A 15186-nucleotide genomic window follows, 5' to 3' on the forward strand; every position below is an offset into this window, starting at 1 on the left:
GCGACTTTAGCGCTAGCGACAGTTCGGTACAAGGTAGCAACTGGAAAGCAGCTTTGGGGGGGGGGGGGGAATTAAATGGAATTGATGGGGTTAAATAATTAGATTAATTGACGTTTTAAATTTTGTGACTTTGTGAATTCTTGTATCGATAGCTTGACCACTATACTCGCATATCTCGCGAATCAGTTAGGCTAGGTCAAAAAGTTACAGGATTCCGACTCGAGACATCGGATGTGATCTAACCTTAGTATAGAGGTCAACGCGTGTTTTGTATGGTTGTGACTAGAAGCATACTGCGATTAGCTAAGCTGTAATACCAAATGCAAGTTCGCTAAAGGTCATATTATGTATGTATATATGTAAGCGGCAAAGCAGTCCAATTAGCTTACGAGACAGGATGACTGCAGTATCAGAGAGCCTGACAAAGATTGCATGGCTAACCGCATGACTGAATGTTTAGAGTGCAGATATTTCTGCAGTAGATGGTCACAAGTGCAGAGGTGGTCAAGGCAGTCAGGTGTTCTCAACTCTGGCCCGTGGATAAGGCGGCGAGAGGAGCAAGCGATCTTCAGAAGCGATTGTAAAGCAAGAAGCTGAAATTATCAATGGACAGAGCACGGCGTATGGAGACTCGGTTCCTCTAGCAGTATGACGAAATCCCATGCCCATTAACGCCCGCTGGGAAATAAGCAATTGTGCCGTGGTATGTAACGATGATATCCGGAACGTACTCATAGAATGCCCTGAACAAAACCCATGCCACCTCTGCGGCTGTGATACTCCAAGTTTTACTTCTTCTTACCGCCAAAGGACGATCCTTCAAAACCGGCGCGGCCCTTCTTGGCACCTCCCTTTTTGGCGCCTCCCTTCTTCTTACCCGACTTGCCCATGAGCTTCTGATCCTTTCGCTCCTTAATATTGGCCTCGCGCTTTGCTGCGCGTTGCTTCATTGCCTTTTGCACTCCTTCGGCTCGCTCTCTCCATGCCTTCTCACTCTTACTCTTCTGCACCTCCTTGCGCTTCACTGCTTTCTTAAGGAGCTTTTCGTCATCTCTTATCTTCTCGCCCTCGGCCCGCTTCCTCGCAGACAACCACATCTCCTTGTCTTCGACATCCTTGCGCTTCTCTTCGTTCATCTGCTCGAGACGCTTCTTCTCATTTTGGACCTTCAGCAGGGCAGTCTTGGCGTCTGATGGGCCCTTCTTCTTGGCATTGTTGAGCACGTGTGACAGGTCGTTGGAAAGCTGGGCGCCATCGCCGAAAGCCACTCTACCAAAGGTGAAGTTGGTGTCCGCCAGGTCGACGGCCGGACTGAGGATGCTACCAGGGGAGTTGCGAGCAGAGGCGAGTGCCTCTTCACGCTTCCTGTTCTCCTCATCGAGAGCCTTCTTTCGGACTTCCTTCTTGTGCGCCTTTCGCTTGGCCTCTGTCTCCCGTCTCGACTCGATGAGTTCTTGGCGAGTACGGATAGGCTTGCCATCTGGGCCGTCGGCTTTGCGAGCGGCACGAAGGGTCTGGATCTTGGCAGCGAGGCGAGCACGAAGAGCCTCTGTGTCCTTGGGTATCTTAAGCTGCTTGGGCTTGTCGGAAGGAGCAGTAGTGGAGGAAATGGAGGTAGTTGTGCTTGGAGGCTGACCGGCTGAGTCGGCGGCAGTGCCGTTGGTGTCGAATAAAGGCGACTCGGGCTCGGAAGGCGATGCAGTGGCAGAGTCTGGTTTCTGTTCAGCGTCCTCCTCGTCCCCTGCCAGGTCTGCCAGGTCTGGCATTTCTAGGTCTTGCACTTCAGATGAATCGTCAGTCTCGTCATGGTCGTCTTCCACAGGCTCTTGCGGGGCTTCTGACGTGGGATTTGAGGCAGGCTTGCTGTCCTCGGTAGAGTCGGGCTGGAGACCACGTGGGCCCAGCTTGACCTTGTTGACGCCTGACTTGACGTTTCTCTTCTGGTACTCGGCTTCCTCGTCTCTCAAAGCTTGCCTCTCAGCCTTGCGCTCTTTTCTGGCGGCCTTCTTTTCTTCCTTGCGCTTCTCCTCCTCGGTCAGCTCTGGCTCCTGGGGGACGGGCCTCTGCTTCTTCTTCTTCAAGCCTTGGCCAGGCTTCTCTGCATCGATGCCTTCGACCTCGGACCATTCATCTGCGGAATCCTCAAGTCCCTGGTCACGCTTGCGCTTCTTCTGTGCCTGCTCCTCCATGACCTCCTTGACGCTGCGGTTGAGCTTGCTGTCGGGGTCGAGCTTGTTCCGTCTGGACTCGGAGGCTTGGGCCTTGGACTGCTTCTTCTTCTTCCATTGATTCTGGAGGCGGAATACATGTCAGATAACGTGGTCAAGGGTGGGCGCGGGCAATGTTCAGAACGGCGGCAAGGCAACGAGACCGTCAGTGGCCCCCGGGCGGGAGAGCACCGAGGTGCGAGTGGTATTGAGGTGCATGAACGTACGTTGTTATCATCGCCATCACCGTAGTACATCTTGGCTGGAATGAGGGACAGGAGCGAGTCGAAGGCTTTCGCATGATCGCGCAGGCGATCCTGAAAGTCACCAGTGTCAGCCAACCTTTGCGGCAGAGGGTGGGGTGACCTGGTTGATTTGGCTACAAACCTGCAAGGAGGACTCGGCCATCGCTGTGCCTGTTGGGACTGCGGTGGGAAATCCGAGAATCCGAGAATCCGGGCAAGTGCTGGGGGGGCAGTGCGGGCTCTGGTCACAGTCCGGTCTCGTGACGATGATGAGGGTATCTATCGGCGGCCGTGGGAGGTTTATCTGCAAATCAAACGGCGTTGAGCTGGGCTGGGTTTGAGGCGGGTTGGCGATGCTCGGTGGGTTTTCCACTGGACGTTTGAAATTTTTTGGGTGCGGAACTGGGCGCCTTCGAAATCTTGGCGTTATTTTGCCATTTTGGGGGGACGGGGGGGCCCGTGCATCAGTAGAGCGGTGAGTCTCTACCGTAGCACGTAACTGCGCATGAACTCGAATCTTCAAGGACCATTCTCCCGTAGCATAGTCAGTCTACTTTGTATGTTTTTGTTTTCTGGTTTTCCTTGTTTCCTACGTTGCTTGGATCCGTTCATTGCACGCTGCATGATGTTGAAACTCCCAGCGTCAACTCAAACTGCAACCTATGTGCCTCACGCATCTTGATTATTCCTTTGATGACCAGTGACCCGAACTCCAATTTCCAATGGTTGGTCATGTCTAGCGCTTACAATAGCGACCTCCAACAGGCCTCAGGTACGTAGGTTAGTTACTTCGATAAGTGCTGCGTAATGCATCGGATCATCGCGACGAGCTGAACCAAGTTTGAACGTATCAATAATCAAGCTGCTCACAGTCCGGTGTCAGAATGGCATCTTGTGCATCTTGAAACTCATCCAAACCGAATCTTGAGCTGGGCTAAGCTACAACTCAAGAGTCGCTGCAGTAGGAAGACGAAGACGCTGGATGCATGGCTGTAACCTTCTGTTCGGGTACTCGATCCTGCCCCACGTGTGCAAGTCTGCCTGTTAGACATCGCATGTTCATCTCCCAGATTTGTAGTTCCATCCACCTCGGCAGCATATATCAATGTCCCAACACCAAGATCGTGAACATGCTCCCCATTTGCGGATCTGCGATACGCAGCCCCGATTCCACAAGGGTGTTGCGCATCTGCTCGTGGACTGTTTTCTAGCCGAAGCGGAAACTCTGGACGCTGTCCTACAGCGCCTTGCGACCGTCCTTGATCATCCAGCACGTGGCGCCATGGTGGCAGTTTACTGCGACAGAGATGGTGTTGACAAGGTCATCGGTTTTGTTGACAACTTCATGACAGAAACTCCGTCTGGGATCAAGCGATGGGAGATTGACCTTCTGGCAGTTGATTCGAAGTGGCAGGGACTAGGAATCGGCAGTGCCCTGGTCGAGAAGAGCTTCGCAGAGGCAGAAGCTCGACGAGCGAATCTGACCAGGGCACTTGTTCGGGTAGATAATGTTGCGTGCCAGCATGCGTTTACACGGAATGGCTTTGGAAGAATCGAACCTACATTTGGCCTCTTTGTCGGCAGTGAAGCGGGTGGTGGGATACAAGCTCAGTTGCCAGATTACGCTTACCCCGTCCATGTAGAGACCTGTCTCTACAGAGGCTGTTGGGTTGAAAAGTCCAAAGGCAATCTGACGGTGGAAGACTTGGAAAGGGCTAGGTCTTATCTCCACCGCCTTGACCAAGCTGCCGCAGAAATTATTGGAGGGCTGGTGCCTCGGGAACATGACGACGAGAACACTGTAACACGCCCTAAGGGCTACGATCTTGTAGGCCATTACGAGTGGTGGGTAAGGCAAGCTTGATTTTGTCGCCAGCCATGGCCATCAATCTGCATGTAGGGTACGTATCTGAATTCTTTCGACCACCCAAACGATGAAGTCTGATGGACAAAGAGAGGGAACTTGCAAGATCAAGGTAGACAGCACCGTATCACAAGGCTCAACTGCTTATTCTGTCGGGTTTATGAGGGAGTCCTGCGACCTAAGCCTCGTGGCTGCAGGCGGCGTCTCGTGTTCCTCAGGCATCGATTGAAGCACTTTACAATGAATGCACACCTAGGTGAACCACGGACCAGAATGTCTGGATTTATGAATGAACAATCCGGTATCCACCATTAGTTTTGTAGTATGTACCTCACAATCGTGATGAGACCACACCTTCTGACAATGGCCACCTCAGGCATAAATATCCGAACAGAGTGTTTTTCTTTTCTACTTTCTTTGAAGTCAGTTGGGGTGTAAAATCCTTACCTACCATACTAGACCCAAGTTATCTGGCCCTAACTGCAGCTACATCAAACGAAAGTTCATCATGGCAATACCGACGCCTGGCTGAAGCTCTCATCCACCTATATATCTCGATTCCACTTTGGCACCCTTGAAGCTGGCTGTTTCTTGACCAATTTATCGGCAGTCTTCGTCTCAGCGGCCTTCTGCTTCGCACGATTCTTGCGAGCCCACGCCCACCCGAACACCGAGTTCTCAAAGTACACCCCGTTCCTTTCGCACTCGTCGCACCTGATATTTAGATAGGGCTGTGGCTCTCTATAGATGTCTTCGGGCGTGAGCCCGCAGTCACACTTGTGTTCGCAGTCCATGGCCCATTCGTTCGTTGGGCCACAGCCGGTGCAGTATCTCAGGAGGTGGATGCGCTTGCACATCTTTTTGGGTATGTAGTTGATATCTGTTGTGTTAGTTTTCCGTGCGGAGGGGATTGAGAACTGTACCTGTAGACTCCTGCCGCATCTTGCAACGCAGGGAAAAAAGGAAGTCATAAATATTGAAGAATATGAAAGAAACAAAGAGATTGTATTTCGGTAGTGAATCCTTTGTTGTGTGTCAACAGACGCGACACTCGATACTGAAAGCCAAACACCATGTCGAATACAACTCATTGATTCCCCACATTGTCACAATGATTGGAGTTAAATCTATTCATTGGTAGTAAGTAATATGATCTCTTTCCCTCATGAGAATTTCAACTTTTTGATAAGGACTTCACAGCAACACACATCCCTGGATACGTCCAGTATCGCCATTTAACTGAGAAGATATTATCGAATATTCGTATCCAAGAAGTCTCCCAAGGAGTTTCAGATGCTTTTGCACAATCACAACAATAACACTTGTCAATCCTCCCAATACACCATTTTAAAGTTGATTCAGTCGTAAATTCGTGGTTTCAAGCCGACACTTTTGTTTCCAGTGCTAATAAAACTACCACTGGGTATCAACATGACGGAAAACCTGTTGGACACCATCTCTGACCTGGCGCACTATCTCAGCCGCTGGTAGGACCTCATTGACCAGACCAACGCCCGTACCGGACCAAACGACGGCCCTTCGGCTATCTCCCCAACCCTTATCAGCTTGCGCGAGTGCTTCCGCATGGCGCGCCCGTATTTCACCTTGATCGACACCAGAAGAATGATCCTCAAAACTTCTGGACAAGAGAGCCCGCCCATTATACGCTCCTGGCCAGATGTTAGGTCCCCTGAGCTCATCGAACACCTTGGCCCTAACGGTCTGTTGCCCCCCGTCGCGGGCCTCTAGAATCTGCTGCTGATACTTTGGGTGGATCGTGACCTCTCTCGATGCCAGGAACCGGGTTCCCATGACCACCGCCTCGGCCCCCAGAGCAAAAGCCGCCGCGGCCCCGCGGCCATCTACGATGCCACCAGACGCCACGACGGCAACGTCAAGACCCTCGCGGGCTAGAGAGTCTTTGGTCTCTGGGACCAGCGAAACGATGCCTGCGCCTCGCTCCCAGCCATGGCCGCCGGCGTCGGTGCCCTGCATGACGAGCACGTCAGGCTTCGCACCGCGAGCTATCTCCAATGCACCCACGACCGAGCCCGTCTGGATCCAGATCTGTGATCCCGGGAGCGATTCTCTTATCTCGGAGGCCCAGGTGCTGTAATCGCTCAGCTGCGTTTCCGCAAAGAGCCACACGACCGCGGGCTTGTATTTTGCGAGTACTTGGATCATCTCGGACCGCTTCTTCGTGAGCGCGAAGAGGAGCAGGCCGACACCGATTTGGAGATTACCGTTACTGTTTGCTCGCGCACCGTCGAGCAGCCCGGAGGCTTGTTCCAGTTGCTCGCCCAGAACGATGGGATCCAGCATGGCGCCGATCATACCCAGCCCGCCGGCTCCTGAGACAGCCGCAGCTAGTTCCGGGCCCGCGAAGTCGCCCATGGGAGCATTGACGATGAGGGGCGCGGATGTCCACGACAATTGGCGTCGGAAGGTCATAGTTGCTGGATTGGACTTCAACCTGAAGATAATGTCAAGACAAGAAATGAGCGGTTCGGGTAAGCATGAACTTGGGTTGGATTGGCATAGTATTACAAATCGACTAACCTAAGGTTAGACTAGTGTAGGTTAGCACTATTGCCAGGCCAAGCAAGCCACTGCCTGGACGAGCAAATCCTCTGCCGCAACCAACTATGAATCACTGTTTTCGCCGCCTTTGCACGGCCGCACCGCGGCAGTTTGCTTTCACACACCTGTTTATCGCGATAGTTAAAAGAAATTTAAAAGAAAAAAATTTAAACCCTAAAAAAGAACCAGTACACACGGGCAGGACAGGGAGCACGTCCGCTTCGAACTCAGAGACACGTATTCACAGACACGAGTTCCATTGAACCAAGAAATTTATTTGCCGCTTTATATCCTTTGATAACTATGGTCCCGTATATGTACCTGGGGCCATATGCGACCCACTATGCAAGTCAAGTTGGTTCGCAACTGGCGGGGAAATACACGAGGCAAACAAATTGCAGGCGGCATGAGTCTTAGGCCAACGCTATACATCAAAATAGAGAAAGAAGACTGAGAGGCGTGACTTAAATGGTGCCTATGGGTGCATTGTCGGTGTTCTGATACCTGATCTATTAAGCCGATTGAGGGATTCTCATTTGTCACCTTGACAATACGTCTGGGGACGCAGGTTTCCCTCAGGATCTAACAATTCAGAGGCTGGTCTGCAGACAACTTGAGCACCGGCATGTGTCAAGTAAACTTTGGTAGATTAGCTTATTTCCATTGGAAACAGGGGAAGATGCTCGACTCAATACATAAGCTGTCGAGACAAGAGTCATTTGAAACAATGATACTGCGCGTGGCTTCGTTTGAGGTGCAAAATTCTTCTACCTCTCTCGAAATTTCATTATCAGGATGAAGATACATAATGGACGACAAGCATGTATCAGGATAACCATGTTTTTGCAGCACGAGAACAAAGGAATCCAAGACTTATTTTCCACAATACAATGATGATTGTTGTATCTCTGTACCATCTGCGCGCCCAGTCTAAGCTTATTATATAGCATGCCTGTCTTGTCACAACCTTTCACTCATTGAAACGTGCCCTCAGTGCAATGATACAAAACTTCCCAACACAAAAAAGAATGACTTCATACACATCCGAGTTAGAGTCAAGCAACTCGAAGCCATTCTTTACTCGAGAAGCATTGCAAGAGGCAGAAGATGAGCTTGAGAAAGATGGAGAGTTCTTCCTCTTGCCACTGCGAGATAGAGATCATGCAGAGAAACACAAGAACAACAACCGAGGTGTTGGTCTGCACGATCCGGGCCCTGGTGAGGAATTGAGGGTCAATAGCATAACACTCACCAGAAATATGGCACCTTTGCGCAAGGCCAGTTGCAACAGGAAGCACCGTTGCTTTCAAATAGCTTCTTTGACGCTTGGGGGACCCCGGCTCTCTCTTGCCGACCTTAACGCGTATATGGGTGAAGCCATGTCCAGAATGCGTCTGCCTGATGCTGATTTCGAGATGCATGTGAGACCGTTCATCGACAAGAACGCCGCAGTGTTCAGGCTTGTTGACAAAGTCGTCTGTCTCGGACTGGGCCGTCTCGAGGGTCGCCTTGGAACGACATCATACCCGAATGGACCCATGCTGCAGCATTCATTGGTGCACATGATTGCCAAGCGAATTGAAGAGATCAGGAAGTTGACCGGAACCGGGCAGCCAGAAGTCACTCTGTATGCCCAAGAGCCGTTATACACCAGATTCGACAAAGATGTCTTGACCATGGGAAGTTTCAACATAGTTCGAGGCTTCGGCGTGAAAGGCTTTCTGCTCGTCGACGACAAGACGATGGTGATCAGCCAATGGCCTAATTTTCCCCTGCGAGAAGCCGTCCTTGATCTTTCGCGACCTTTGGTCATGTGGGTCCAGAAGAAAACGTCGTCGACTATAGGGGACCCGTGCGATTTGCACACACGCAAGATCATGGATGAAGAATACGACGAGGAACGGGTGGAGGGAATCTCTGGTAGTGTATTCCCGCAGAACTATTGGTACACCAGAAAACTTCGCGCAACCGCACCTGATCCGCCCATCTTGAACGACTACAAGGCCTTTTTGTAGAATTCTGGAGGTCATTATTATGATTTTCCCACTTAAAATCCAATTGGGAGAAAATGTAGATAGATGCCAAGGTAAGTAAGTATTCTATGAAGTTTCTGTCGAATCACAACTGACATGACCGACTGATGCGTACTCGCTAGAACATGGCCATACAAGTGAAATACAACGCTGCGTCAGACGCTTTTCACATCCACTGCAGGATTAATAAATGGACCGGATTATCTCGGTCTATTGGTAGCTGTTACTATTTGCCCGGACGCAATATTGTGTGGACCCTCGCATTTTCATGTTCGCCTAATCAATGTTGAGAATGGGCCCTATGCATTACCACTACAAGGCCTAGTCAGCGTGCCCCTCATGAGAGGAACTGCCGGTCGCGACGTGGTCATTTGGCTCTGTGGTTGGACGGTACGAATTTCTATTGAGGAGAAACAGCTTGAGTCAGCTGACATAGATCCAGGACTTGAGTATTGCAATTCCCCATTTATAACCACATACATGTATCGTACCATTCTCTGCATGTTGATAGTCTTGTACGGCCAACCTGAACGGCAATTTCCACCTTTCTTTTCGGTTGACAAAGTGAATTCAGGGGTTGAAGGCTGCGAGGCGTCGGATTTGAGACAGCTGAGAGATCCCTGCAGCTGATATGCATGCTTACACTAATTCAGGGAATGCCGTAACCAACTGGATGGAGTAGCAGTACCCCGGCCTATCAGATCTCATAATGCTAACTCTCGATTCTTGTCCCGGTCTGGGTCCTGCATTGTGATTGGCAACGACTACTTATTCATAGGGTGAGATAATACAACAACGGATATGTGCTGCAGGCGCATTGTCGTCTTACATTGGCGGCCTGCATGCCTGGCTTCGACTCAGCTTGGAGGCCGTTCAGAAGGCTCTAGCTCAAATTTAATTACCACATTTTTGCTGTTCCAAATCGTTCCCCTCGAGAAGTGCACTGGAAACCGATAGCTCGACTTATGTTCAGATAGACCGCAGCCTATTACCATTATGAGCGCCGATGCGAACCCAAATGTGTCTAACGGCACTTGCTTCTCTACCGAACACACAGAAAACAGAGGCGGCTTCATCCCATGTGGTAATATCGCGTTGGGGCATTGGCCATGTTGCCACGCCGGCGACTTCTGCCTGAGTTTTAACGATGCTAATGCCTGTTGGGACCTCGAGAGTTAGCCTTCTCACTGCCAGGCGTAAGGAACATACTGACATATGAGAGTAGCCGGCAACACCTACATAGCAGGATGTACAGATCCAGGCTTCAATGACAGGGCTTGTCCATGGAAGTCGCAAGAGTTCAGCAACCAGGAGTGGGTGGCGATACAGCAATGCCAAAAGGGGACGGGCAACAATGATACCCAGTGGGGAGGGTGCAAGACGTCGCCGGACTCGACAGAGCTGGAAAAGCTTCCACATCAGAGTTGTGACTCCTTCTGCACCAACACACTGTACAAAGGCAACACTGCCCTGCCGGCTTTTGCAAGTTTACCAAGCAGCACAGGCTCGTCTATAGCCTGGACGAACGGGTTTGCACCAACTTTGGTTTACGCTCCCATCACATCGACGGCTGACTTGTCCGGTATGGCGACGACATTCGCATCTATGCAGACTCGTACTCCCACAATCTCGACAACAGCGACCCAAACCATTTCCACAAGCCCGACTACACTAATAGCTACTACTAGTGGCGATGACAGTCTGTCAACCGGAGCCAAGGCAGGCATAGGAGTAGGTGCCGCGGGTGCAGCGCTCCTGATTATTGTAATCATTCTTCTCGCGCTCCTGTTCAGGCGGCGGAAGAAAAGGGCCCAGAACACCCAATCCAACCTAGCATTGAAGCCACCAAAGATTGACCCTATGGACCCGTACCAACCCTATCAAACATATTACTCTCACCAGCCTACACCCAAGACACGGCCAGACGAACAGGTCGATGGGACATATGCAGCTGGGTTTAAATCGGAGCTTCCGGCCAACGAGCGCCCTATGACTTGTGAGCTGCCGGCCGACCAATCTATCACATTTCGATCACACTTAAGTCCTCATCCGAGTCCATACCCGAGTACCGCATCAACGCAGTCGCTGTGGGCGACGTTCGACTCCGCTGGTACTGACCATGTTTCGTCGTATTCTGATAGCACAACTGCACGTGGTGGGAACTCAAATTGGATCACGCCGGAAAACACTGGAAATCATGAATATCTGGGCGGTTCTCAGAGAAGGGCTTAGGCGTTTGCTAGCTATTAGCCCATATTCAGCAACTTAATTCTTCTGAGCAGACATGATTCCCGATTATGACATATCGTATATAGCTTGCCTTGCAATGTATGAAAAAAGCATCTCTGTTCATCTCAAGCTACGCTAAGGCTGCCCACCAATGTCCTCCTCTATCTTATGTGGGATTTGCTAAATCTCCTTTATCAAGGAAACTAAGCTTGTGGGAATAGATTCAATCGTAGTCCATAGAATCCTGGCAATCGAAAAAGTCCTCTCAGTCCAAATGCTTGCTCAGGAAGAAACATACGATCTTTATACTTCGTCAAAGCGATGATCAGTCACAGTGTGAATTCGTCGAAGCCTCCCCACGGAGAAGTATTGCCATAACTGAAATTTCAAAGAAGGATTATGCTGCTGACTAAGAACGTGTCCGATTAGTCTGTGATGGAAATAAACTGGCGTACCTCTCGACAGCAAGCTAAGCACTGACTTGCGCGGCCGCGCTCGGCATCGTAGTATTGGCAGAATCTGATTGTGATTTCGTGTTAATTGGAAGTGATGATTTGAGAGATTTGTAATTTTGCGTAATTACTTGTTTGTGGTTGCAGTTACAGGTCGTGTCGCGTGTAGAGCTGCTCAGTGAAGCTGGCCCAGGAAGTAGGGTACACAGAATGTCAATAGGCTCAACAGCTGTCCCGTTCCAATCAAGGAAGCTAGGTCTATAGGAAAAGTCCTCAATATACACTACGAATCTTAGCGAACTACAACAGTCTCCCCATGCACCCATTTCCGTTGAGATTCTGATGAGTCAAGGTCTAGCTGAAAGGACTGTAGGTGCCCTTGTATTTGCAAAAGTTACTTGCATGAGGGAAATAGCCCCGTTGTATTTTAGTAAAGAATAGTAAAAATATAAGAATTCTCACTTGCTAGGCTTTTCAGAGAGCCATAATGACTATTGAAAACTAGGAAACTGGAAAAGAAATCTGCTGGTTATGATAAAGACTAATATCTTCCACTATAGGAGTCTTCTATTTGGCCGTGATATTGCCTAGCTCCCTCAGAGTCCCGTCCTGTCGTCACTAAGCGCCAGTCGCGAGATAAACTCGTATCGCATATCCTCGATTGTCTCCTTGTCCAGCAATATAAGTTCCCACCAGTAGGTATTTAGCATTTGAGTTATATCACCAAAGTAGACATGAAATTTATGGCCCTCTCGCATTCATGTTGGATTCCTGGCAAGGGCAAATATCCTTGAATGAACATTGCACTCGTGTATTACAGATTGCTGTTACCGGTCAATCTGTGTTTGCAACATAGAACTGTGATTGACGGAAAACTAAAATTTGCGTGTGGTGGGAAGTACTAACAACCGGAATACTCATAATATAAGCGTTGTACAACGTTGCAGACGTGGATAAGCTCAAATCAAGAGAAGGAACTTGGATATTGTGTCCAAAGGTGCGGGTAGGCATATAACCGAGAATGTTTCCATTGGATCTTCGATAGAAGAAATTAGAAGCAGTTTCGACGACAAGGTAGCTCACGCGAATGGTGCAGCACCGCTCAGTAGACGAATATTTCGAGAATCTAAGAGAGATTTGGTAGCATATACTTTCAATAGTACGAACCATATCCGATATACTCCTAGCCATGGTAATATGGACGATAGTGTTGTGATGTCTTCCCTTACGCATGCAATTACTAATAAATCCTACGACGGAGCCCTCACTCAGGGGGTCGAAGTTGGAGGACTCGACAACTAGACTAGTTGTCTTTACGCCTCCAACTACAACAAGCTCAACGACAATATCTCTGGCGATCTGATGGGAATACTGGCGAAAAGCTTCGCGGAAGGCGTGTGATGTGAGCATGAGGCAGCCTATGCAGCGTGCGTCGCCAAGACTTGTAAACGACTGGTGGTTGAACTCCACGGGAAAGCTTCGTCATGCTTACCATCGTAAGAATTGTTTTCGATAAGATGAAATGTCAGGTTCAATGTGTTTTGCATTGCTAGGTTGTCGTGATTAGAGTTTTGACTGAGCTTGTTTTCGTCAGTGAGTAAAGCTGATGGTGGAACTGATGGTAGAAATTGGGGGATAACAACAGGTGCTGGAGCAACTGCGTCAGCTAAAAAGTATGGAAAGGTAATATGCATAGACCTCATGGGAGGGAGTTTATTTTGATATGATTAAAAGGTGAACATATTGCTTAGTCTCTAGGTTGGCAGGTACGGAAACGACAGCAATGCTGATGTGGGTGCTGTATTGTATGTAAGCCATCGTACAATTGCGCAGTTTATTATTTCTATATACTACTTAAGAGTGCCGTGAAAGATACTGGATCATTGGTTTCTCCTGCTTTGGGCAAAATCATTGTGTGCAGGCCTCAAGATATAAAATTTAGCACGATTGCGTGGTTTCTGATTGCCTTGACTAATTGTCACAAACAAACTATTGTGTCCAAATGGCTAGTTCCGGACCTTGCGTGGCTTTATTCACATGTTGATTGTGAGGCTGAGAATCCGACTTACGCCAAAGGTATACTAGTATGAGTTGACTTCATACTTTGTGAATCGAAACACCTTCATCATCACGCAGGTACTTTACTCTATGCCAAATGGAAACTTCAAGGACCTTGGACCTAATCTGTTCACTTAAAGACTACCTTTGAGATTTCTTCGAGTTTTACTTTATATTCTTTGAAACACAATTCACCAAGAGTATATCCGTTAGAATTGACGGGCTTGTAAGCTTTGGAAAACATACATACCTGAAACTGTCTTGAGCGACAATCGCGACCGGCGCTGACACCAAAGACCCAACGCAACAATCAGAACACGCACAAACCTTCAAAGGCTATCACGCTTTCTTTCCGAAGGACAATAAATCGAGACGCACATCCTCGAATAATTTACCACATACTCTGCATTATGGCCCGTCTCGCGGAGCTCCCCACGGAGATGAAGCTGGAAATATATATGAACCTAGATATTCAGTCAGTCGGAGCGCTGATGTTGACGTCGCGGGTGTTCCGAAATGTTCAGAAGCAGCACCATCACCTTATCGCGAAAGCCATCATCTCGCAGATAGCAGGAGTGGCTGGTATCGCATCTGTCCTTGGCGCTATACTGATTGATTGTATCATAGTATGCTAGAGGGATTCGATACATGAGTGAGATTACATGGAATGGAACTTCGCTGAATCTTGTATTCCTCAACTTGAATTTCTAAATTATGAGCGAGGACAGCCCCATGATTACAAACAAACATCCATTTCAAGAGTTTGTATGCGATTTCAAACATCTACACAGAAGAGTCTTACAAACCCTCAATTTCCCAAAAAAGAAAAGAAGAAGAAAAGCGAAGGATGATGTAGTGCAAATTCCCTACGCTTCTCAAGCGATTGTATCAAAGGTAAGGTATTACAAGAAGATGTATAATGGACATGAACAGGCATTGAAACGTGACAAATATATGGAGAATTAACCCTTGATATCTTTGAGGAGCAGGCATTTTGTGGTATCAATGGGTATGCGTAGGGTCAATCCACTTGACGGTCGTGGGTTTCTCAACGGGCTCGAGATCTGGCAGATTGACGGCGACGGCTTCGGAGTCGCTCCTCATCAGGACGCACTCGAGCTCCTCGTCCGCGCTGGCATTGATCTCCTGGTGCGGCACGTACGGCGGCACGTAAATAAAATCGCCGGGCCCGGCCTCGGCCGTGAACTCGAGCTTTTCCCCCCATCGCATTCGCGCCTTGCCCTTCAGCACGTAGATGACGCTCTCCAAATGGCCGTGGTGGTGCGCGCCCGTTTTGGCGTCCGGGTGGATGTGCACCGTGCCCGCCCAGATCTTCTTGGCGCCGACCCGGGCGAAGTTGATCGCCGCGGCGCGATCCATGCCCGGTGTCGAGTGCGTATTGTGGTCCAGGTCGTTACCGGGAATAACGCGGACGCCTTCGGTCTTCCACCCGTCCGTGGGTGGGGCGGGGATCTCGTCGTGAGTATGGTCATGGGAATGTTCGTGAGAGTGGGACAT

General features: G+C 49.5%; 6 protein-coding genes across 6 annotated transcripts; 3 read left to right on the top strand and 3 right to left on the bottom strand.

Moving 5' to 3' along the window:
- Positions 1-295: 295 nt before the first annotated feature.
- Positions 296-3064, bottom strand: BKA67DRAFT_589025 (surfeit locus protein 6-domain-containing protein; the record flags this gene model as incomplete). The annotated part of the gene is made up of 4 exons (XM_046104418.1): positions 296-2291; positions 2435-2524; positions 2595-2935; positions 3046-3064. The coding sequence occupies 4 exons, from the start codon at positions 3062-3064 to the stop codon at positions 789-791; spliced, it is 1953 nt and encodes a 650-aa protein (XP_045950910.1). The 3' UTR covers positions 296-788.
- Positions 3065-3557: 493 nt separating this feature from the next.
- On the top strand, positions 3558-4316 carry BKA67DRAFT_665584 (uncharacterized protein; the record flags this gene model as incomplete). Its single annotated transcript, XM_046108571.1, has 1 exon — positions 3558-4316. The coding sequence occupies one exon, from the start codon at positions 3558-3560 to the stop codon at positions 4314-4316; it is 759 nt and encodes a 252-aa protein (XP_045950911.1).
- A 1102-nt stretch (positions 4317-5418) lies between these two features.
- Positions 5419-6835, bottom strand: BKA67DRAFT_589035 (uncharacterized protein). The gene has a single exon (XM_046104419.1). The coding sequence runs from the start codon at positions 6765-6767 to the stop codon at positions 5730-5732; it is 1038 nt and encodes a 345-aa protein (XP_045950912.1). The 5' UTR covers positions 6768-6835; the 3' UTR covers positions 5419-5729.
- A 1089-nt stretch (positions 6836-7924) lies between these two features.
- Positions 7925-9404, top strand: BKA67DRAFT_671795 (uncharacterized protein; the record flags this gene model as incomplete). The annotated part of the gene is made up of 1 exon (XM_046108702.1): positions 7925-9404. The coding sequence occupies one exon, from the start codon at positions 7925-7927 to the stop codon at positions 8909-8911; it is 987 nt and encodes a 328-aa protein (XP_045950913.1). The 3' UTR covers positions 8912-9404.
- Positions 9405-9925: 521 nt separating this feature from the next.
- On the top strand, positions 9926-11225 carry BKA67DRAFT_652095 (uncharacterized protein; the record flags this gene model as incomplete). Its single annotated transcript, XM_046106099.1, has 2 exons — positions 9926-10103; positions 10155-11225. The coding sequence occupies 2 exons, from the start codon at positions 9926-9928 to the stop codon at positions 11159-11161; spliced, it is 1185 nt and encodes a 394-aa protein (XP_045950914.1). The 3' UTR covers positions 11162-11225.
- A 3445-nt stretch (positions 11226-14670) lies between these two features.
- Positions 14671-15186, bottom strand: BKA67DRAFT_542745 (RmlC-like cupin domain-containing protein; the record flags this gene model as incomplete). The annotated part of the gene is made up of 1 exon (XM_046101152.1): positions 14671-15186. One exon carries the CDS (start codon positions 15184-15186, stop codon positions 14671-14673), a length of 516 nt encoding a protein of 171 aa, XP_045950915.1.

The sequence above is a fragment of the Truncatella angustata genome, assembly GCF_020726525.1.
Source record: "Truncatella angustata strain MPI-SDFR-AT-0073 chromosome Unknown BKA67scaffold_15, whole genome shotgun sequence".
Lineage (NCBI taxonomy): Eukaryota > Fungi > Ascomycota > Sordariomycetes > Amphisphaeriales > Sporocadaceae > Truncatella > Truncatella angustata.

Bases quoted from the DNA above. Each gene is read 5' to 3' on its own strand.
- BKA67DRAFT_589035 (XM_046104419.1), bottom strand. From the start codon at position 6,767: ATGACCTTCCGACGCCAATTGTCGTGGACATCCGCGCCCCTCATCGTC.